Source organism: Manis javanica, chromosome 3 (assembly GCF_040802235.1).
Source record: "Manis javanica isolate MJ-LG chromosome 3, MJ_LKY, whole genome shotgun sequence".
Classification (NCBI taxonomy): domain Eukaryota; kingdom Metazoa; phylum Chordata; class Mammalia; order Pholidota; family Manidae; genus Manis; species Manis javanica.
In genome coordinates this window covers 122,161,604-122,183,154 of record NC_133158.1, presented here as the reverse complement: position 1 = coordinate 122,183,154, position 21,551 = coordinate 122,161,604, and the positions used below count along the sequence as shown (strand labels likewise).

At 56.8% G+C, this 21,551-nt stretch overlaps 1 protein-coding gene across 3 annotated transcripts; it reads left to right on the top strand.

Annotated features, from left to right (window-relative positions):
* The first annotated feature begins 338 nt into the window (after positions 1-338).
* EPHB3 (EPH receptor B3) lies at positions 339-19,707 on the top strand. 3 transcript variants are annotated; one of them, XM_073231973.1, is made up of 16 exons: positions 342-978; positions 9,031-9,095; positions 10,298-10,970; positions 13,203-13,358; positions 14,140-14,490; positions 14,640-14,764; positions 14,944-15,103; positions 15,182-15,290; positions 15,601-15,653; positions 16,693-16,815; positions 16,937-17,184; positions 17,685-17,900; positions 18,012-18,161; positions 18,254-18,447; positions 18,551-18,706; positions 18,812-19,707. In XM_073231973.1, exons 1-16 carry the CDS (start codon positions 891-893, stop codon positions 18,918-18,920), a joined length of 2,976 nt encoding a protein of 991 aa, XP_073088074.1. In that variant the 5' UTR covers positions 342-890; the 3' UTR covers positions 18,921-19,707. The 3 variants fall into 3 exon arrangements, with proteins under 3 accessions (XP_073088075.1, XP_073088074.1, XP_073088076.1); XM_073231975.1 differs by lacking the exon at positions 342-978 and adding an exon at positions 1,092-1,337; XM_073231974.1 differs by lacking the exon at positions 13,203-13,358 and having other exon boundaries at positions 339-978.
* Positions 19,708-21,551: the final 1,844 nt, after the last annotated feature.

Here is a 21,551-nt window from a genome sequence, read left to right as displayed (position 1 = left end):
AGGGCGCTTCCCTGGTAGCACCTAAATTGAGTTTAGGGTCTGGACGTGCCTGGAGAAGACAGCCACACGGGGAAGACCCTGGGCACGTACAGGCCACACGGGGGCGCCCCAGGCTCGTTGTATGTGGCTGGCACCTCCTCGGACTGAGGTTCTTTCACTAAAGGCCAATGGGCGACAGGAGGAGGGGTTCTCCCTCTGATGGACAGTATAGCTCCGCCCAATCTAATTCATCTTTTCCGTGGCCCCGCCCACCACGGGCCTCGGGGACCTGAGGGTGGGTCTGACAGAAGCACCGCCAATTGAACTCCCGCAGAGCGCTCTGGAGGCCGGACCAGTGCGCCCGGCAGACTGTGAAACGGACGGCCAGGGGTTACGGGCGGGGCATCAGCGTTGACAGGCAGGCGTCCGGTCCCGCCCCTCTCGTCCTGAGCTGCCGCGCCAGCGCGGGAGACAGCAGAAGTGAGTACGTGAGCGGCGCTGCGAGATCTTCGCTCGGACACCGGACGGCGTGCGCACCCGAAGCCCGGGAATCCGAGTCCGGCCCGCGGCGGACCGCCGGATTACTGTACACCCGAACTACGACCATTTGAGCCCTCCCGCCCCGGCTCGCCTCCCCGAGTCCTCCGGCTGCAAGCTCTCCAGCGCCAGGATCCTCCTGGACCGGTCCGTCCTGATTCCCTAGGGACCAGCCTTTCCGCATCCGCAGCACCGCTGGGCTCGGGGCGCTCGCTCGGACCCGGAGCCTCCCGCTGAGGATACACCGCCTTCGGCCCGGATCTCCCGGGATCGTGCGCGCCTGTCTCGGAGTCCCTGGAGCGGACCTTCTCCGGTGTCCGCAGCCCGCCGGCGCGACCCGGCGCGGCCCGGCTCGGCTCCCGCAGTCGCCCGCCATGGCCCGAGCCCGCCCGCCGGGGCGCCTGCAGCTGTTCCCGCCGCTGCTCCTGCTGATGCTGCCCGCCGGCTGCCCGGCGCTGGAAGGTGAGCGGCGGGCGCGCGGGGCCGGGCGCACGTCGGGGAGGCTCAGGTGCCGCGCCCGCCCCAGGGCTCGAGGACGGGGTGGGGAGCACGTCCCCGGAGCCGCCCCGGAGGCCCCAGCTTGCACCCAGGCCGGCAGTCCGCGGGTGGCGCGCTCACGGGCAGCTCGACTGAGGTTGCGCGTCCCCGAAAGTCATGGCCCCGCCGTGAGCTTTTGTGGGAGTACCCCGCATCCCGGCAGAGAAGCGGGGCCCTCGGCACCTCGCGAGGAGGGAGAGAGAAGTGTGGGCGACCTACCGGGCAAGACGGGGCTGCTGAGGCAGCTGCGGAGCTGTGGCGGTGGGGGCGAAGCAGGACCTCAGGTTGGGGGACGGTGTTGGCTAACCCGTTGGAGTTAGCTGAGAGTGCGAGTGCGAGCTCCCCGCTTTGTCAGGGGATGGCTGCGGGGGTGGAGAAGCGGGGGCCTCTGACTGTGTGTGGCTTAGGAGCGCCAACTGTGCACAGTCGTTGCACATTGCTCGGTGGCTCTCCTCCGCCTGCTAGCAGGACTCCGGAGTGCCTGGGTCTCCCCTGAACCCCTGAAGTTGTGGCGTTTGTCCCGGATAGCTCAGAAGCCGGTTGGGTTTGCACACCAGAGGGGAAAGGGCTGGTTTCACAAAGGATTCTGTGAAAGCTGGGCCAACGTCGTGTTGAGGGGGTAGCCCGACTTCTAAATAACAGCTCGTGTTGTTGGCCCTGATGGGAGAGCTCACAAACATGCCAACTTGACATAAGCCTTTGGGGGACAGGCTCTGACAAGGGTCACAAACAATAGACACATACACACTTAAAAAATTGCCATTAAATGAAAGAAAGATCTTCCTTAATGTGGAGGGAAGGACATCATAAAAATTGGGGGGAAATTGGAATATAGGCAGTGCTTATTTTTGGCATCTACAACAAATCTAGTCACTCTCTTAGTTTAGAAACAAAAACATGAATTCTGTGTAACTTGGTTTGTTCATATGTTCACAATCGGTAACCTTAAAGGTTGAAAGGAAAGAATACAGTGCTGAGGGAAAGATGTCTTCTGATGCTTTCTAGTTTTCTCCAGGGGAAAAATATTCCTATAAGTCCCCACCCTCTTTTATCTTGGGGCCCACTGGTGCTGACAGACCAATTCACACGGGGTGGACACATGCAAATCCAGACAGACACACCAAGGTCGCGCCCACATGTGTGTGATAGGATCACAGGCGTGAGAAACCAGTGTGGGGCTTTGTTGTTGATTGCCTCCAGGGTGTGAGCCAGGGAGCCTGTTGGAGTTCCCAGGTTTGTGTCTGTGTCTAAGCCCACAAGAGGCACCACAGGCACACGCGTTTATGGGGTTGTGTGTGCCAGGCCCAGGGCCCTTGTTGTGGGGGTGCTGAGAGCGGGGTGGGGGTGTGTATGTATGGCTTGGGTCAGGTAAGCAAGAGCTACCTGAAGAGGCTCCCCGTCCTCAGTCCCTCCCTTTCCTCCTACTTCACACTCCTCACTATCCACTGGACCCTCTAGACCTCAGAGGGAGGCAGGCCCTCACTGGGAGCTGGCAGTCCAGGCCTCCTGGCCAAGAAACTGAGGGCTGACCAGGAGGCAGAGACTGATCAGCGGTAGCAACCCAGGAGAGACAGGGATCTGGAGCTGCTCTCCAGCCAGGTGGGTGGTGGTTGGGTGGCCAGGCCAGTGCAGGGTGCTCTGAGAAGGAGGAGTGCCTTCCGAGTGTGACTTTCACCAGCTCCTTCACTGTTGCCTTACCTCACACCTCAGGGTCTTCAGAGTGTGTGTGTATGTGTGTGTGTGTGTGTGTGTGTGTGTGTGTGAATGAAGGGAAGAAGAGGGATGCTTCAGGGCGCTGACCCCAGCCCAGAGGTGCACTGCCTGCCATCCAGTCCTCCCTCACTGTAAGACGGGATGGTAATAGCGCCTACCTTTTAGGGTGAGCAAAGTTAATGGGTGTCAGGTGCTTAGCACACAGCTATTGTTATTCAAGGATTAATTTATTATTACTCTGGGTCTCCTCCTTGGGGAGCTTCAGAACTGAAACTGGTGTGTGCTCTTACTAGAGGGAGGAGTGGTGGGGAGGGAAGGTTGGTCTGGGAAGGAAGTTGCCCCCCACCCCACCTCTATCTCCCTTCAGCTCTGGAAGGGGAAGGAATGAGATGGCAAGAAAGGGGAGCTGTCCCTGACTTCTTCCTGTACCCCATCCCCATTCTGGAGCTTGAAAGGTGGGATGGATGGACTTGGAGGTCCTGCACTGAAACCAAGTCAGGGCTAGGTGGGACCTCCAGCACTGAAAATTCTGTTCAGCCCCCCAAGCTTTAAAGGTGGGGAATCTAACCTTCCATTTGGCTTTGCCAAGATTTGGTTTGCTTTTGGCATTCCACATCTGGGGGGCATTATATTAAGGCTGAGGATCCCTGAGCTGTGTGTGATGCCCCTCATGGAAACACTGGTCAGACACTGTCTAGCGTTGCTTTTCCTCCCTGCACACTTGGGGTTCACCAAGACTGCATCCAAGGATCTCAGCAGTTTTCCACAAGGATGAAGCCTGGGTGGGTCTTTACTTATCCTCCCTGGTTGAAGAGATGCCTGTACCCCAATGATCCCCCTACCTGGGCTCTCCCTCCCTCACTGCTCCCCCTACACAAATTGCCCTCTGATTTATCCTCAGTCACAGGGAAACAGGGGCACCCTGTTGCTCACTCCTTTTGAGTGATATTCCTAGTCCCTCAATCTAAGATCTTTCTCCCCTGAGGACCACGAATGGGTGTGGGTGTGTAAGTGGGACCAGAAGGTGAGCAAACCAGGAGGAAGGGCATGGGGGCCATCAGTCTCAGAGGCAGCAGCAGTGGCTGCAGAGTAGGTGGCAACTGAGGGGGACAATGGGCCCTGATTCCTGGGGCTCGCTCACTTGTTTTGATTTGCCTCTGCCCCCCACCCCCCCACCATCCTTGTTTATTGTGAGCTGGCACTTCAGAGCTACCAGTGAGGGACAGTGGCAGGTATTTGGGGGAACCAGTTTGCTTGTCCCTGCCTTCCCTTTAGCCAGAACTGCTGCCACTGCCACTGTGGCCTCAGCAGCAGTGAGCTGAAGCTGAAGCTGCTGTGAGCAAGGTCTCAGCCACCCTGCCTTACACTAATTAGACAGCATGAAGAAGCTGAATCACCAGGCCTGCATAGTTTGAAAATTGTAACCCTGCCTGTTGTGCTGAGTCAAACTGGTTTGTCGGGATTGGGCAGCTGGGGAGTGGGGGAAGGGAGACTGGGTAAAGCTGGGCACCTGACTGGGTAGGAGAGGCCCCCTGCCCCAAGGGTTGATCCTGGTGCCGGGTCTTCTATTGCCTGCTGTCCCCAGACTCTTGGCCAGACCCACTGTGGCCAAGACCCCAAGGATGGGCTCAAAGGCCTCATGTAAGGGCTAGCTGTCCATCGGTCCTCCTGACTGGCTGGCAGGGCCAGGACGGCTGGGGGCAGGGGTGAGCACTGAGGCTTCTGGGCTCCCTGCCCTGTGCTTCTTCCTCCCTTCTCCTCCCTCTCAGGTTGATTTAATTATAACACCCCATGATCTGAGGGGAAGAATGAAAAACAAAATGTGTTCTCTGTTCCGAGATGCTCCCCTCTCCTCTATCCCAGACATGAGAGCCATGGGGCCATGGGGCCATGGGGAGAGGACGGGGTGGTCTTGGGCATGTCAGGCCTCTCCAGGTCCCATGGCAGGGTCCCCAAGACCACTTTCTCTTGGGCTGACCCCCCTGAGTGTGCAGGTTGGTGTAGGCAGTACCCACACCGCCACACAGAGGAGGGCAGGCTGGGAGGAAACAGCACCAGTCTTCGGGTTGGTTGGCTGAGGTAGGGACCGCACGCAGGAGGAAGGGGACTGACTCGGGATGGCATGGCATTCTCTTCCTCTCTTTGGAGGCAGGGCTCCAGGGTGTACCTTCTTGCCCGGACCCTGCTTCTGGGTCCTCCTGTCCCTTCTCGCCTTGCTAGCCCAGCCAGAAGCATGACCTTTCCTGCCACCTCCAAGTCCCTGGTCTGGAGTTTGGGCTGGAGGCTTCTTGCTGCTGTCTCTAGCAGTTTTGGTTCCTGGGGTCTCACTGACAGCCCTGTCCCCAGGGTGGGGTGCTCTTTGTGCCCTGGGAGCACATGGGGTCTGGCAGCTCCATAACACTGTTTGTGTCTGGCCCTTCATCCAGGCAGGTGACAGGCTCCCAGGTGGTGCCCCTGCACTGGGGGTGCCCAGTGAGGCCCTCAGACACAGGCTGGGTGCCCACAATGTTCTCCTCCTGCTGGGCTCCCGGCTTATATGTGGAATTTTGCTTCAAGCTCCTGGGGCTAAATCTTGTCATGATGCTGCCCCCTTCCCAAGGGCTCAGTGCTGGGACAGTGTCATTGTGCTGGCAGGGAACTGGTCTGCTGTTTGGGCAGGGGCCGAACCTGGGGAGGCTGCACCCAGCCACACCCAGGATTGCCTTCCTGCCCCTGCTCCTCCCCCAGCCTCCTGACCTGTGACAGCTCCTGAGCCTCTGGCGGAGACTGCCCTACTACCTTTGCTTTCTTAGCAGACTCTGCCCTCTCCCAACTGTTCCTCTCCCCACCTGCAGACTCATCTCAGAGAAAGAACACACACTACATGCCTGTAGTGTGTGTGCATGTGTGTGTATTGCATGTGCATGGAGGATGCACCTCTGAGGCCGGACATTGAGGCTTACAGTGTCTGTACATGCCTGTGTGTGTTTCAGTGCAAATGGGCATCTCTGTGTGTAGCTGATGGTAGTTGTGTGTGCCTACGTGAGAGCATGTAGAGTCTGTACAGGCAAACTGTATTTGTGTTTGTACTTGACTATACACAGGACTGTGACTTGCGGCTGGTGGTAGTCTGCAGGTTGGTGTGTAAGGAGAATGTACTGGTGAGTGCACATGCCCTCTTTGTATGCCTGTGTCTCAGGAAATGTGCACATATGAAGACTGTAAGAGTAAGCCTTTGCCTAAGGCAAGCCCAGTCTGTGTTAGGAAAGATTCATGTATGTGAATGCCTAAAGAAGACTGATCAGTTGTACCATATGCATCCGTGTGTCTGAGAAAGACTGTGGCTGTGTGTGAAGCTCTGTGTGTGTTTGCAGGCAGCTGTGTTTTTGCCCACCATAAGGTGTTGAGTGGTCACTCTTTGGCCCCAGTGGCAGGGAATGAACACACCACGGAGAAGTGGGTGGCATGTGTGCACATGTGTGTTTGTACATGGTGAGGGCACACACCTGCTGCCACATGGCTGCTCTCTGTGGAAACCTAAAAGGGGTGTGTCGCTTCACTTCTGATCATCAAAAAGCCCCATCCCAGAAATCTTCCAGGCCTGGGGCCACTTCTCTGCTCACTTTTGGAGGGACGTGGGGGCACCCTGGCTGACACAGCCCTATACCTGGGAGTGGCCATCCGCTCTCTGGTCTCCCTCCAGCAGCTACATGGTGGGACAGAGCAGGGTGGGGTGCAGTTGGCAGCTGGGGGCATTTGGAGATTGCTCACTGGTTCTCTCGTCGTTATCCCTTGTACCTCATCCTTCACCCTAGTGCGTGTACGCACACACACTACTCACGCATATACCACACAAGCACAGAGAAGGTGAGCTCTGTTGGGCTCGGTCTCTCCCTCCTAATGCTACAGACAGATGATTTGTGGGCACCTCCAAAACTCCCCCCACCCACTCCCACCACAAAGTTCTTCCTGAAACTGGGAGGAAGGCACCTCAAGGTCTCCCCCTTGCTGAGAGAGCAAGCCCCCTCCCCACCAGGGTGACCGGAGCCCTTCCTCAGGCACACATGACTCAAAATACAAGTCCTCAACTCATTAATGGGAAAAATGTGCCGAGATTGAGCGATGGCCAAGGCTGAGTGATGGCCAAGGGCTGATCCCCGCCCCCTCCCTTTCTCTCTTGCTCCTCAGAAATAAAGCAGAAATGAAGAGCCTACCCCCGCTACCTACCTACCTCCCCTCTCCCTCCTCCCCACTGTCCCCTCCTCTCCCTCCCTCCTCAAGAGCCAGCACAGGGCTTGTTTTAAACTGTGGAGGAATCTGGCTGGAGGGGGAGGGGGCTGAATATTTGGGTTTAAACAGTTCCAGATGGGTTTGGCACAAGCTGAGCTGAAGGAAGTGAGGGAGAGGGAGGAGGGAGGCAGCTCGAGGGAGCGGTGGGAGCCCCTGCCTGCTCAGGCAGCAGTGGGTAGCGGGCAGACAAGCAGGCGGACTGGCTGGCCAGCTGGGGGGAGGGGCTGCGCTTGGCCGGCTGTCTCCCAGAAGTGGCCACTTGGCAACCTCCCGGTCTGTCTCCTTGGGCCTCCTTGTCTTTCCATCTCACTGTCTTTTGTAGTTCGCCGCTGGCCGTCCAAGCTGTCTGGTCCTTGCCAGTCGGCTCTGTGCATCCCTCCAGCACTGGGCTGCCTATGTCCACTTCAGTGAGGCTGCTTCTCTGCCTGCCTGTCTCTGGGCCCTGCTTCTGCCTGCCTCTTCCCTTCCGTAACCCCCTACCCTGCCCCCACTGAATGTCTGAGTCTGTCTGTCTGCCAGAGGGGCCTGTGAGGCCACCGAGGATGAGGCTGGGATAGCTCACCCTGTAGCCAGGCCCTCTGGGACCAGCTGCTACTGCAGGAAGCAGAGGCGGCCTCGCTCCCTAAAATGAATGGCTGTTGTCCACTGCCCCCTTGCCTGGGGCCACAGCTGAGGGTCTGGGGCCACAGCTGCCTCCTCTACTATCCTTGGCTCAGACCCGGACTGCAGGAAACCAATGAAGGCCGCAGCCCGGAGCCTGTGGATTTGGGTCTTTGTCTTGCTGGGTCTCCCCAACCTGCTCCACTCTTGATGTAGAGGCCCCTAGAAGTTTGGGGGCCTTCCTGCCCCATTCCAGCTCAGAGCTGAGTGGAGAACTGCTGGCTACCCTGTGTTCCCAGCCGTAAGAGAGGAGTTGTTGCCTCTTTGCTGCTAGGTCTGATTTGGGGATCACACTGTCAGAGAGTAGAGTTGTCCAGCCATGGCCAGGTTCCTAGGGGGGTGATTTATGTCAGAAATATTAATGGGCCCTTCCTATGGCTGAGCAAGGGCAACATAAGAAACTGAAGCTCAGAATAGGTTTGGTTGTGTTGCAAAGCGCTTGGCCCTGGATGTACAGAGGAAGGCATTCCAGCCCTGCCTTGGGGGTTCAGGGAGTGCTTCCTGGAGGAGGTGATAGCTTGGTTGGGATGTAAAGGACACACAGGAACTTTCCCGGTTTTCTCAGTTCTCCCTTTATAGAGGGCATATTGCAGTCATATTACAGCCTGTTTAAGGGGTTAGTTGTGAAGTCAGACCTGAATTTGAGCCACCTTTCAAACCTTCATCCCCAGTCCTAGCAGGTTTACCTGAGGCTGCATGTTTATCTGGGCTTTGGTTTCCTCACCTGTAAAGGGGGTACACCACAATACCTTTATCTGAGGGTTGCAGGAGGAATTAAACTATCTGAGTAGCTAGTCTGGGTCTTAAGCCCTCACCCACCTTTCCTGCCCCATCCCCTAGAGGTAGTTGAGTGGACGTTGGGTGGGGGCTGGCTCTGGCCTGTAACTGCCCTCTGCCTCCCCTGCGCATGTGTGGTGCTGGAACTTTGTGTTGGGAATGGAGTCAGGGGAGGCCTGGGCAGCAGGTTCTGAAGCGCATGGCCCTTTGTTTCAGGATAAAGGCCCTGCCGCCCCTTTGTGTGGAGATTAACAGAGCTGTAGGTGTGTGAACTGGCCCTGGCTTCTACCTCATTAACCCAGGCCTGGGGTCAGCAGCAGATACCCACACCAGCTGGCCTGACCTGACATCTTTGGGGCTGTGGCCTGTGGGGGCAGATGGCTGCAAGGCTTTCTCCAGGGCAGGGGAGCTGTGGGCTTTGGGGGGCTGGGGATGGGGTGGGCTGGGCGGTGCCTGGTGGGGGTCCGTCTCTGGTGTTCTGGCCTTGCCTGGACAACTTCCTCTTTCTCCCCATCCTGAGCTTGGTGCCTGACCTTTTTTCTTATGTTGCTCCCCCAGAGACCCTCATGGACACAAAATGGGTGACATCTGAGTTGGCATGGACATCTCATCCAGAAAGTGGGGTAAGACTTCCCCACCATTTCTCCTGAGTGTTAGTTGCCAGTCAGGCTACTCCAGCCTCCAGCATCTATTCCTCTTGCATTACCCGGGCTGGCAAAGGGCTGTCTCTGCCCCCTGCCTGTCAGTTTCACCTCCTGTGGCAGCTCCATCCTCTTCACCTGTCACCTTCTTTCTTTTCCTGATGGTCTATCTCTCTGGACATTTTTAATCTCTCACCCTTCAGCCTGCCTGTGTCCGCCTTCTCACACACACGTCATCTTTGTCCTATTCTTCCTCTGTCCTCCCCTCAGCCTGTCTTCATTCTATTCCCATTCCACCCCTCCCCTGTCCAACAGCCCTTTGCATGTCTCCCCCCCACCTCCCTCCTTCCTGGGTCCCTTGGGAAGAGTACTGGCTTGGGAACCAAGAAACGTTGAATCCAGATCCTTGGACCTGGAGCAAGTGTGTGACCTTGAGCTGTGAGACCTTGAGCATGGCAGTTTACCTTTCTAGGCCTCCATTTCTTGACTGTTAAATCCCTGTAGTCCTGACATCTACATCTCTAAATATTCTGATTAACCTCCCTAGATGGCCTTCCTCAACTGTATTAAGCTCTGGAACTCTGGGGTGTGGAGTCACTGGGCCTGACTGTGTGGCCTTGAGCAAGTCCCTGACTTTGTGAGCTTTGGCTTCCTCTTCTTGAGACTGGGGACAACAGAGGCACCTTCTCATGGAATTATGAAGGCTAAATGTGATGTTAATAGTGAATGCCAAGATGTATTGAGTGCTTGCTCTATATCAAGCATTGTATAAGCGCATTACATATATTAAACTAAATTCCTCACAGCCTCATTTACTGCCAGTCAGCCTCATTTTACAGATGACGCAACTCAGGTATAAAGAAAATAAATATAACTGCTGGTACTCATATAGTGCATATCAAGTGCCCTTTTCTAAGTGTTTTATTCACTTAAATTCATTTATTCCATGTACATCTTGATTCTCACCATAGTACAGATGGGGAAAGAGAGGCACAGGGACATTAAGTGACTTACCCATAGTCACTCAGCAAGCGAGAACTGGGATTTGAACCCATGTAGTTTGTGAACTCAACAACTACCCCACAGAAGTGTCTCTGAAATAACTATAGAAGATCGGGCATGTGGTAAGCACCTGGCAAATGTTGGTGCTCACTCTCTGTCTTTTTCACTTGGTCCATGCACAGTGGGAAGAGGTGAGTGGCTATGATGAGGCCATGAACCCGATCCGCACGTACCAGGTGTGTAACGTGCATGAGTCAAGCCAGAACAACTGGCTTCGCACAGGGTTCATCTGGCGGCGGGACGTGCAGCGGGTCTATGTGGAGCTCAAGTTCACCGTGCGTGATTGCAACAGCATCCCCAATATCCCTGGCTCCTGCAAGGAGACTTTCAATCTCTTCTACTACGAGGCTGACAGCGATGTGGCCTCGGCCTCTTCCCCCTTCTGGATGGAGAACCCTTATGTAAAAGTGGACACCATCGCGCCTGATGAGAGTTTCTCACGGCTTGATGATGGCCGTGTCAACACCAAGGTGCGCAGCTTTGGACCACTCTCCAAGGCCGGCTTCTACTTGGCCTTCCAGGACCAGGGTGCCTGCATGTCACTCATCTCTGTGCGTGCCTTCTACAAGAAGTGTGCGTCCACCACCGCAGGCTTCGCACTCTTCCCTGAGACCCTCACTGGGGCTGAGCCCACCTCTCTGGTCATTGCCCCTGGCACCTGCATCGCTAACGCTGTGGAGGTCTCGGTGCCACTCAAACTCTACTGCAACGGCGATGGGGAGTGGATGGTGCCTGTGGGTGCCTGCACCTGTGCTACTGGCCACGAGCCAGCTGCCAAGGAGTCCCAGTGCCGGCGTGAGTGGGGACTGGCTTCGGGAGGAGGCGGAGGGGAGGGCTTGGGCCACAGCCACCTACTGCTCCCTACCCACCGCTTCCTCCTTGCCACACAAGGAGGTCTGGCATCAGGTTTGGGGCAGAAGGAGGAAAGGGAAGGGGGGTATCTGTTGCCGAGAATGAGGTGCAGGGAGGGAGATGAGAGAAAATGAGGGGAGACACTGGATAATAGATAGACATGGGGAATCTAGTCAAAGACTCAGGAGGCTGGCAGAGATGCCCGTTTTATCGGGCGGTACTCTTGAAGTATTAGATGGGCCCTGGAGCCATGGGCATAGGGCCTGTGGGCACCTTATGCTTGGCTCTTAACCCTGGGGTCTCATCTGCTCCTCGAGAGGCAGCATTTATAGCATAGTGGTTAGGGGCCCAGTCCTGGAAGTCTAAGTGCTGACTACCATTATCCACCTGTGAGGCCTTGGGCAAGTTGCTGTCCTCTTTGAACCTCACTTTCCTCATGTGCAAAATGGGGACGGTAATGGTGATCTCTTTATAGAGTTGTAGTGGGACTTAATTGAGTGGGTGAATGTGAAGCCCTTGGAACAGTGCCAAGCACATGGCAAGTGCGACCACCATGCAAGAGTTAGCCGTGGCTCTGGGGAGCCTGGGGCAGGGAGATGGCGGTTATTCTCTGTTCCATTGAGGCTATGGTTAGGAGGCTTGCCTCTGGCGGCCTGCCAAGACTCATGTTCTAGACTCCCCAGCTATGAAACCCATTCATGTAAGGTTCTCTCAGTGGAGCCTCACCACAATCCCATGATTTAGATTTCCAGTTACCTACCCTACTTTGTGAATAAAGAAACTGAGTCTCAGAGGGGCCTTACAGCTGGGAATGTGGGAGCTGGGACAATAGCCTCATCCAGTTCTCTGCCATGCAGGACAAGGTGTGAGGGCGTTGCCTTCCGTTCCCTCTGCCCAGTTTTCTCCCCTGCCATTTGCAGCCCGTAACTCGGGGATGGGAGCTGGCTCTTAGCACAGCCCTAGGTTTTGGGGGACTGGCAGCCCAACCTGGTTGTGAGGCCCAGTGCCAGGTGTTGGTCATGTGAAGGTGAATAGTGCCTTGCCCAGCCCCTCTCTACTTCTCTGTGGGAACCTGCCCTCAGACTTCCTCTGCCTGAGTGGAGAAAGGGGGTGGGGGTGATGAGCCTGACAGCTTGAAGAGGGGCTGACACTCTGCAGGTCCCTGGCAGGAAGTGCATGCTTGTTCCCATGGCAACCAGCCTGACCTGGTCTCTGTCCCCTCCCCCACTGGCTCAAAAGAGCTTGGATAGAATATCACCTTAGTGAGGGGAGGTTAAACCCCACAGAAGGACATAGCCCCAACTCTGGGCATTCCACACTCCACATGACCTCCCAGAGGTAGTCATGTATGGATAGGTGACCATGCTTCAGAGTGTCCATGACAAGCCTGGTTTATGCCCATTATCCAAACGTGATTGGTTCTAGTGCCCCCTTTCACTGTCAAAATATTCTGGTTTGAACAATAAATTAAATGGTCATTGTAGATATGAGGGATCTACAGAGTACAGTGCCAGGTGCCCAAGTATAGATGGCAAGAGAGGAGATGGAGGAAAGGGGATGTTCAGACACCCAGCTCTGGGCTCACTTGGGGGCCAGGGGTTTCCCTTGTGGACATTTTTAGGTGAACTCCAGGTGAACTCCAGCCTTCCTGCCTGCTTGCTTTTCTTCCTCACCCTTCTTCAGCCCCCACCCCTGCCCAAGGCACTAGAAAGGCGCTACTGCCCTGCTCCTGGTTGTCTGTGAGACTCAGAGGCCCTACCTCCTGGCTGTTCGGTGTGGCCTTGAGGGTCCTCAGGAATGATTTTCCTCAAGCTTCAGAGAGAGGTGGGGGCTTCCCAGCAGAGTACAGGGCGCTGCCAGCTGGCTAGTGGTCTCTTCCCCACTCCCTCTTCCCTGCCTCAACAAACCCAGGCCAACCAGGTGATGGGGCTGATGTCTTCATCCATGAGGCCCCAGGGTTGGGGTGGGGGGGCGCCGGGGCGGAGAGGAATCTGCTGATGTGGGGTTTCCACGGGGCAGAGAGCCTTTTGTCACTGCACTGGAGTGAGACAATCCCAGCATGGCCCCCACAGGACAGGAGTGAGGGGCTGAGACCTGTGCTGGGGAAGGGCCAGGTCCTCAGGCAGGTGTGTGCAGGGAGGGGCATGAGCATGTCCATCCTCTTCTCCCCCACAGCCTGTCCTCCTGGGAGTTACAAGGCAAAGCAGGGAGAGGGACCCTGCCTCCCCTGCCCCCCCAACAGCCGTACCACCTCACCAGCTGCCAGCATTTGCATCTGCCACAGTAACTTCTACCGTGCAGACTCGGACCCCGCGGATAGTGCCTGTACCAGTGAGTGAACGCATGCCCGCGCACTCTCCAGCTCCAGGCCGTCCCTCTGCGTCCGCCTGGGCCTGAGCGGTCCCAAGGGATCTCGCCACTCTCCAGCTGGGGAAACTCACTGAGGCTCAGAGAGGTTAGGTGTTGTGCTCAGCATGGCACAGCTAGGATGTGACCAGACCTGAGCCAGAATCCACCTCAGCTAGCTCAGTCCTTCCCCAACATTTGATAAGCACCTATAGCCTCCTAGCTGGGCATCAGGAACCATCTGGGGCCCTTTAGTCCATTGTTCCTTCCTCTGAATAGAACTGCCATTCTTATGGCCCAACTCTAACCACAGAGGGGACCTCACATCCCTGGGGCAGCCTGGTGTCCTCCCTCCTCTGGCTTTTGGTTCCAGGCATTGTGTCAGGCATCAGGGAGGTGGATAAAATATAGTTGCTGTTCTTAAGGAGCCTGCAGCCTGGTGGGAGAAATAGATGTGAAAACAGATAATGACCATATAGTGTACTAAGTGCTAGGCTAGAGGCTGCCCGGGAATTTTGTTACACAAGTGAGAGAATGGGGATAGGGTGAATCAAGGAAGGCTTTCAAGAGGAGGTGATATCTCAAGTTGAGCCTTGAAGGCTAAATAGGAGTCTGCCTAGTGAAGAACTGTAGGACAGGTATTCTGCTTGTTTAAGCAGAGGCAAAGGCAGGGAGGTGGGAAGCAGTTTGGAGTATGCAGGGACTCTGGGCAGAAGGGTGGTCCTAGGGCCTGGCTCACTGCCCTCTCCCCCAACCTTTCCCACAGCGGTGCCATCTCCACCCCGAGGTGTGATCTCCAATGTGAATGAGACCTCACTGATCCTCGAGTGGAGTGAGCCCCGAGACCTGGGGGGCCGGGACGACCTCCTATACAACGTCATCTGCAAGAAGTGCCATGGGGGCCCTGGGTCCGGGGTCACCTCGGCCTGTTCACGCTGTGATGACAATGTAGAGTTTGTGCCTCGACAGTTGGGCCTGACAGAGCGCCAGGTCCACATCAGCCATCTGCTGGCCCATACGCGCTATACCTTTGAGGTGCAAGCAGTCAATGGTGTCTCGGGCAAGAGCCCTCTGCCCCCCCGCTATGCAGCTGTGAATATCACCACTAACCAGGCTGGTGAGGAGGGGACACAGGAGGGTAGGGCCTGGGTCATCTTACCCATAAAGAGCTAAGGTTGTCTGGGGCCTTCCAACAGACCACCAGGGCTCCATGGCAACTGGGTGCTTGGGAAAGATGCCATGGTGAGTCCCCTGCTCTTCCCTTAGCCCCATCCGAAGTGCCTACACTGCACCTACACAGCAGCTCAGGCAGCAGCCTGACCCTGTCCTGGGCGCCCCCAGAGAGGCCCAATGGAGTCATCCTGGACTATGAGATGAAGTACTTTGAGAAGGTCAGAGCCACAAGGGGCAGGAGGAGGCCTTGGGACAAGAAGAGCACCCCCAGATAATGTCAGGGGCCCCTGAGAACAAGGCCTTAGGTTCTGAGGGGATCACGGGGTGGGCTGTGGGTGGGCAGAGGCTAATTGGCCTCAGGACCCACTGAGATGCCTCCTTCCTCCTGGTGTTCCAGAGTGAGGGCATCGCCTCCACGGTGACCAGCCAGAAGAACTCTGTGCAGCTGGATGGGCTGCGACCCGACGCCCGCTACGTGGTCCAGGTCCGTGCCCGCACGGTAGCTGGCTATGGGCAGTACAGCCACCCGGCCGAGTTTGAGACCACAAGTGAGAGAGGTACATACCCTTGTGCTGATGCATGTCCCAGCCCATACATCCCATCCCTCCGCTTACTGGTTCCCTCCCGGTTTGCAGGCTCTGGTGCCCAGCAGCTCCAGGAGCAGCTTCCCCTCATCGTGGGTTCTGCCACGGCCGGGCTTGTCTTCGTGGTGGCTGTTGTGGTCATTGCCGTCGTCTGCCTCAGGTACTCCCAGGCCCAGGCTGCTCCCATGGGCTGCCTAGAGTTTCCCTTTAGTACCTAGCCCTCGTGCCCCATAGGCCCTTCCTGGGCCCATGCTTCTCTTGCTGGCAAGGCCCTCTCCAGTCCATACCATGTCCTCATCCCATCCTCTGAGTCAACTGACAGACCCCCTCAGGGGCTGCTGTAACCACTGACCATGGGACCAGGCACTGGGCCATTCCCTGTGCTCTGTGCCATCCCTGTGCGCCCAAGGGTGCCCTGTGCAAAGGGGCTGTCGGACTCTTCTCAGGCCTCTTTCCCCCATGCCCCGCAGGAAGCAGCGTCACAGCTCTGACTCGGAGTACACAGAGAAGCTGCAGCAGTACAGTGAGTTTGTCTCATCCTGAGGTTGGCCCCTGCAGGGCTTGGAGACCCCTCCCTGCTGGGGGCTTCATTCCTTGCACTTGTACCCTGGGTCCCCATCCTTCTTCCATCAAGTGCCACTTCTGGGGCCCCTTCCTCACTCCTGCTATCCCCAGGGATGAATGAGATGTGAGTCCTGTCCTCAAAGGCAGTTAGACCTGTGAGAAAGACGAGATACACAGGAAACAAAGAGAGAACAATTAAGTGTTAAGCTGGGCATTCCTCTTATAAAGGGCAATAAGAGATCAGAGAAGAGGAAGGTTTCCTAGAGGAGGTCGCCTTGAGCTGAGCTGAGCCAGGCAGGATAAGCAGAGTTTAAAGAGGTGGGAGAGAGCATTCCTGGCTAGAGGAGCCTTTGCAAGGTAGTGGGTGGGGTGGGGAGAGTGCCCAGCTGTGGAAGCAGTGAGAAGACTGGTTTGACAGCTGTTGGGGAGCAAAGCTGGGTAACTGCGGCCAGTCCTTGGAGGGTCGTGAAAGGCAGGCAGAGGAGTTTGGACTTGATTCCACCACAGGTAATCCGAAAGGCTCTCAAGCTGGGGAGTAATACAATCAAAGTATTGTTTTAGGAAGATAGGTATGCAGGATAGGTTGGTGGGAAAAGTCCAGCGGCAGAGAGCCCAGCTGGGAAGCTATTGCAATAGTCTGGGTGTTGAAGGCCTAGACAAGGTCAGGGGCAATGAGGGGAGACATGAATCCGAGAGGTTGCATGGGCACAGCTTTCATGATGAGAGGAGAGAAAGAAGAATCCTAGGTGTCTAGCTTTTATGGTCACTATTTCACACAGAGGAGCCAAGCAGTGGCAGGGTGAGGAGGAGGCTGAGGTGGGGCTTCAACAGAGAGCAGCAGGAGCAGGCTTAGCAGGGTAGTTGTGGAATGTGCTCCCACGTTATGGAATAGGCTCCCACCAGGGGTGAGAGCCTGGGGCAGTGGCCTGAGGAGCCCCCTCACCATCCCCAAGCCCAAAGATCTGGCCCCCTCCCATGCCCACTCTTACTTCCTCTAGTCGCTCCTGGAATGAAGGTTTATATCGACCCTTTCACCTATGAGGACCCTAATGAGGCTGTGCGGGAGTTTGCCAAGGAGATCGATGTGTCGTGCGTCAAGATCGAGGAGGTGATTGGAGCTGGTGAGTCCCCTGGAGCACAGTGGGAAGGAGAGGCTGGAGGTCACCCCAGGGGAGGGCCAAGTTGGGCTGGGTACAGGGTGATCCCAGAAACAGCTTACTACTCGTGCCCTCTGTCCTGCAGGGGAGTTTGGGGAAGTGTGCCGGGGTAGACTGAAACAGCCTGGACGCCGGGAGGTGTTTGTGGCCATCAAGACCCTGAAGGTGGGCTACACTGAGAGGCAGCGGCGGGACTTCCTAAGTGAAGCCTCCATCATGGGTCAGTTTGATCACCCCAACATAATCCGGCTGGAGGGCGTGGTCACCAAAAGTCGCCCAGTCATGATCCTCACTGAGTTCATGGAGAACTGTGCCCTGGACTCCTTCCTCCGGGTAAGAGCCAGCCCACCGCCCCTTTCCCTTCCCCAGCGAGCTGGGTTAGGCAAACCACAAGACACATGGATCCTCCCACAAGACACAGGGATCCTATTCAAGTGCACACGTGATTACTAAGATGGCATGGGTCAGGGAAACAGCCAGGTCTTCAGAGCCAGAAAGGCCAGAGTTCTCATGCTGACTGTCCCCCCTTCTGCCTGTGTGACCTCAGGCTTTCCTTAACCTCGCTGGGTCTCAGCTGCCTTGGTTGTAAAGTAAGAGTTGTTAAGACCTATTTGGGTCCTCTCGGGTTAATTGGGATGTTGTATATTGGTGCATGCCACAGTAGGGCAGCTTACTTACTCTTGGTGCACTCTGAACATGGTCTTAGGGATAGATGAGGCATAGTCTGAGAGGACTTAGCGAGGATGGGTGGATAAATTGGCAAGAAGGTCTTGGGCAGGCCCTGGGCTGGGAGGGAGGCAATGGGCCCACCTGAGCCTATTCATTGCCTCCAGCTCAACGATGGACAGTTTACAGTCATCCAGCTGGTGGGCATGTTGCGGGGCATTGCTGCTGGCATGAAATACTTGTCTGAGATGAACTATGTGCACCGTGACCTGGCTGCCCGCAATATCCTTGTCAACAGCAACCTGGTCTGCAAAGTCTCGGACTTCGGTCTCTCCCGCTTCTTGGAGGACGATCCCTCTGATCCTACCTACACCAGCTCCCTGGTACAGGAAGCAGCTGGGAGGGAAACTGGGGGTGGGGCCAACCAAGCAGGGGCTCAGGGCTGGGGACCAGCCCTGAGTCATAGGGTGAAGGGCATGTGCCCCCCCAACCAGGGCGGGAAGATACCCATCCGCTGGACCGCCCCAGAAGCCATAGCCTATCGGAAGTTCACCTCTGCTAGTGATGTCTGGAGCTATGGAATCGTCATGTGGGAGGTCATGAGCTATGGAGAGCGACCCTACTGGGATATGAGCAACCAGGATGTGAGTGGGGCCAGCCAGAGTGTGGGGGTAGGTGGGAGCTGGCTAAGGAGCAGAGTGGTGGCTCACTCCATGTTCCTGTGCTCTTGGCCTAGGTCATCAATGCTGTGGAGCAGGATTACCGGCTGCCTCCACCCATGGACTGCCCCACAGCACTGCACCAGCTCATGCTGGACTGCTGGGTGCGGGACCGGAACCTCAGGCCCAAATTCTCCCAGATTGTCAACACCCTAGACAAGCTTATCCGCAATGCTGCCAGCCTCAAGGTCATCGCCAGTACCCAGTCTGGGTCAGTACCTCTGCCTGTGCTCCCACCCTACTCTTGAGCCAGCAGCTCCACCCCTGCTTCCTCTGCCATCAGGACTCACCTAGTCCCTCTCTTCTCCCCACAGCATGTCTCAGCCCCTCCTGGACCGCACGGTCCCAGATTACACGACCTTCACAACAGTTGGTGACTGGCTAGATGCTATCAAGATGGGGCGGTACAAAGAGAGCTTTATCAGTGCAGGGTTTGCATCCTTTGACCTGGTGGCCCAGATGACTGCAGAGTGAGTGTGCCTCAGATTTGGAAGGGAAGGGCAGGGGATTCTGAGCTGGGCCCAGAGTGATGGGCAGGAAGGAAGTGACTGACCCTGCCCTTCATCCATCTGCAGAGACCTACTCCGGATTGGGGTCACCTTGGCTGGCCACCAGAAGAAGATCCTCAGCAGTATACAGGACATGCGGCTGCAAATGAACCAGACGCTGCCCGTGCAGGTCTGACCCCCAATTCCTACTGAGTGGGTACCCCCCAAGGACTGTGCAGGGTCTCTGACCAGCCGGCTGGACTTGTGGACTTTTGGATGCCTGGCCTTAGGCTGTGGCCCAGAAGATGGAGGTTTGGGGAGGGCCCAAGCTGGGACTTCTCCTTCAGGCCTGTGCTCCCTCCCCAGGAAGTGTGCCCCAAACCTCTTCATATTGAAGATGGATTAGGAGAGGGGGTGATGACCCCTCCCCAAGCCCCTCAGGGCCCAGGCCTTCCTGCTGTCCAGTGGGAGATCCCCACCACCTCAGACTTGGCTGTGCTTCAGTGCCAGAGGTCCTGGCAGGGTCAGTTTGGGGATGAGCCTGGGTTCCATAGGGCCCAGCCCTGGAAGGGGTCCGGCCCCCCAGGTAGGCAGAGAGCAGTCCCTCCCTCAGGAACTGGAGGACAGGACTCTGGGAATGGGGAAATGTGACACCCCATCCCGAAGCCAGCTGGCACCTTCAGTTTGCACAGGGACTTGTTCTGGGGGCTGAGGGCCCTGCCCCACCCCCGCCCTTGGTGCTGTCATAAAAGGGCAGGTAGGGGCAGGTTGAGGGGCAGCCCCTTGCCCCCAGAGACTGACTCTCCGAGCCAGAGATTGGATATGTGTGTGTATGTATGTGTGTGTGTGTGTGTGTGTGTGTGTGTGTGTATGTGTGCACGCACTGGCCTGCACAGAGAGCATGGGTGAGTGTGTAAAAGCTTGGCCCTGTGCCCTGCAGTGGGGCCAGCTGGGCCATCAGCGGAATAAAGGCAATAAGATGATTCTCTTGCCCTTTCTTATTCTACCTCCCAAGGCAGAATTCCCTGATGTCTTCAAGTTCACAGTCCCTCAGCACCAGCCCTTCAGAATCCACTTGGTCCTCAGGAGGCCAAATTCAGTCTTGTCTGGGCTCAAAACTGTCCTTTCATGCTTCAGCTTATTGCATTTAACTTGAAAGTGTGGCGATAGTAGTAACCATCAAACTACCCCAGGAATTCTTCCTTCGGAGGCCCAGGGGTCAGGGCAGACACTTGAGTCTGGATGTTTTACAAGACCTTTCACACCCTTTGTATCTGAAGGAGCAGAGGTAGAGGGGGTTGGTCAGCTCCCAGGGTCCTGTGGCCCAGAACGAAGGGAATGAGAGCCCACTGGTCAGATGCAGAGGCTAGCTCCTTTTGGTAAGCATCAGCCCAGAAATGTGGCTACTCTTTATTGAGCGTTTACTATGCTCTAGGCACTGGACTAAAATGCCCCGTTTATACAGGCATTTTACTTAATCTCGCAATAACGCAGCCAGGGAAGGAAGTATTTTTATCTCTTATTTACAGAGGAGGAAAGGGAGAGGTTAAGTAACTTGCCCAAAGTCGCTGAGCCAGTAAGTGAGGCCTGAGGCTGGGATTCCCACCCAGAGATTGCCTGTGCACTTGAAAGGTTCAGAGGATAAATAACAAGAACCAGGGAGAGGATTAGGAAAACAGCTTCTGGAAATGTCAAAGGAGAAAACACTGGGGCAGTGGAGAGGTCGCGCTCAAAGGCTCCTTGGATGCAGAAACACATTGGGGGTGTAGTCGTTTTCCCAGTGTCAGGAGGGGCCTTTGGGTGGTAAACCTTTGCAGAGCGTGAAACAGGTTTCTAAGGCACCTGCATGCCCTAAATTATTGGGTCTTTGGCTGGACCCGGTAGGGGGAGGAAACGTGGACAACGTCTCATAGATCGCGGGCTCCTCGGCTTCAAGTGTCTCGACCCCAGACGTTTCCAGGCCGGCCAGAGCGCCGCAGGGGAATTCTAAGTGGGGGAGGTGACTAGGGGCTGGCGTTGCTGCCAGCCAAGAGGCTCGGGCAGCTGATCCAGGTGCAGGGGACTGGCCTGTGAGAGCAGAGGCGGTCCGAGTTGGAGGTTGAAGATTTCGTCCAGCGCCCGGGCGGCCGGCTGCGCGGCGCACTCCGGCGGCGGCGGCCTGGCGGAAAGAAATGGTAGAGGAGCAGCCGTCCCTCCGCGGTGCGCTCCCGCGCTGGGGCTGCCCGCGCCACGCCCGCTCCTTAGTATTCCCCCCACGGAGCCCGCGCCGCGCCGCAGTAGCTGGCCCGGGGGAGGGGCGCCCGAGCGGGAGGGGCGGGGCCTCTGCCGAGCCCTCCTGTCTTCCCTGGCGGGGGTCTCTGCCGCGGGCGGGGCGGGGAGGGGATACGATGCGGGGGCCCCAGGTCGCCTTGTGCCCAGCGCTGGAGCTGTCAGCAGGCACGAGGTGTCGCGAGCGGCGGGGGCAGGGGACTCGGTGCTAACTGGAGTCCCGCATACGCCGCGCCGCGTTGCCCGGCTGAGGGCTCAGAGAAAGGGGAGGGGCGCTCCCAGATCCTGATCAAGTGTCCACTTCCTGGGCCTTACGGGATGGGGAGACCTGGGGCTCAGGTCTCCTGGAGTGACCCTCTCACCGCCGTACCCCGTCTTTCCAACCATCTGAGCGGGAGTCTGGGATGCGGTCTCCGCCGCCAGAGGTAAGACTTCGCCCCCTACTGGGTCTGCAGGGAGGGCGGGATGGTGGACGTTCAGCGCCAAGATAGGAGTGGGGGCCGGCAACCGCACAATGAGGGGGACACTTGGTATGTACACTCCAGGCCGAAGATTTCTA

Coding starts and splice junctions, on each gene's coding strand:
- EPHB3 (XM_073231973.1), top strand. CDS start 891: ATGGCCCGAGCCCGCCCGCCGGGGCGCCTGCAGCTGTTCCCGCCGCTG. Junction 979..9,030: donor CGGCTGCCCGGCGCTGGAAG/GTGAGCGGCGGG, acceptor TTGCTCCCCCAG/AGACCCTCATGGACACAAAA. Junction 18,162..18,253: donor GGGATATGAGCAACCAGGAT/GTGAGTGGGGCC, acceptor CTCTTGGCCTAG/GTCATCAATGCTGTGGAGCA.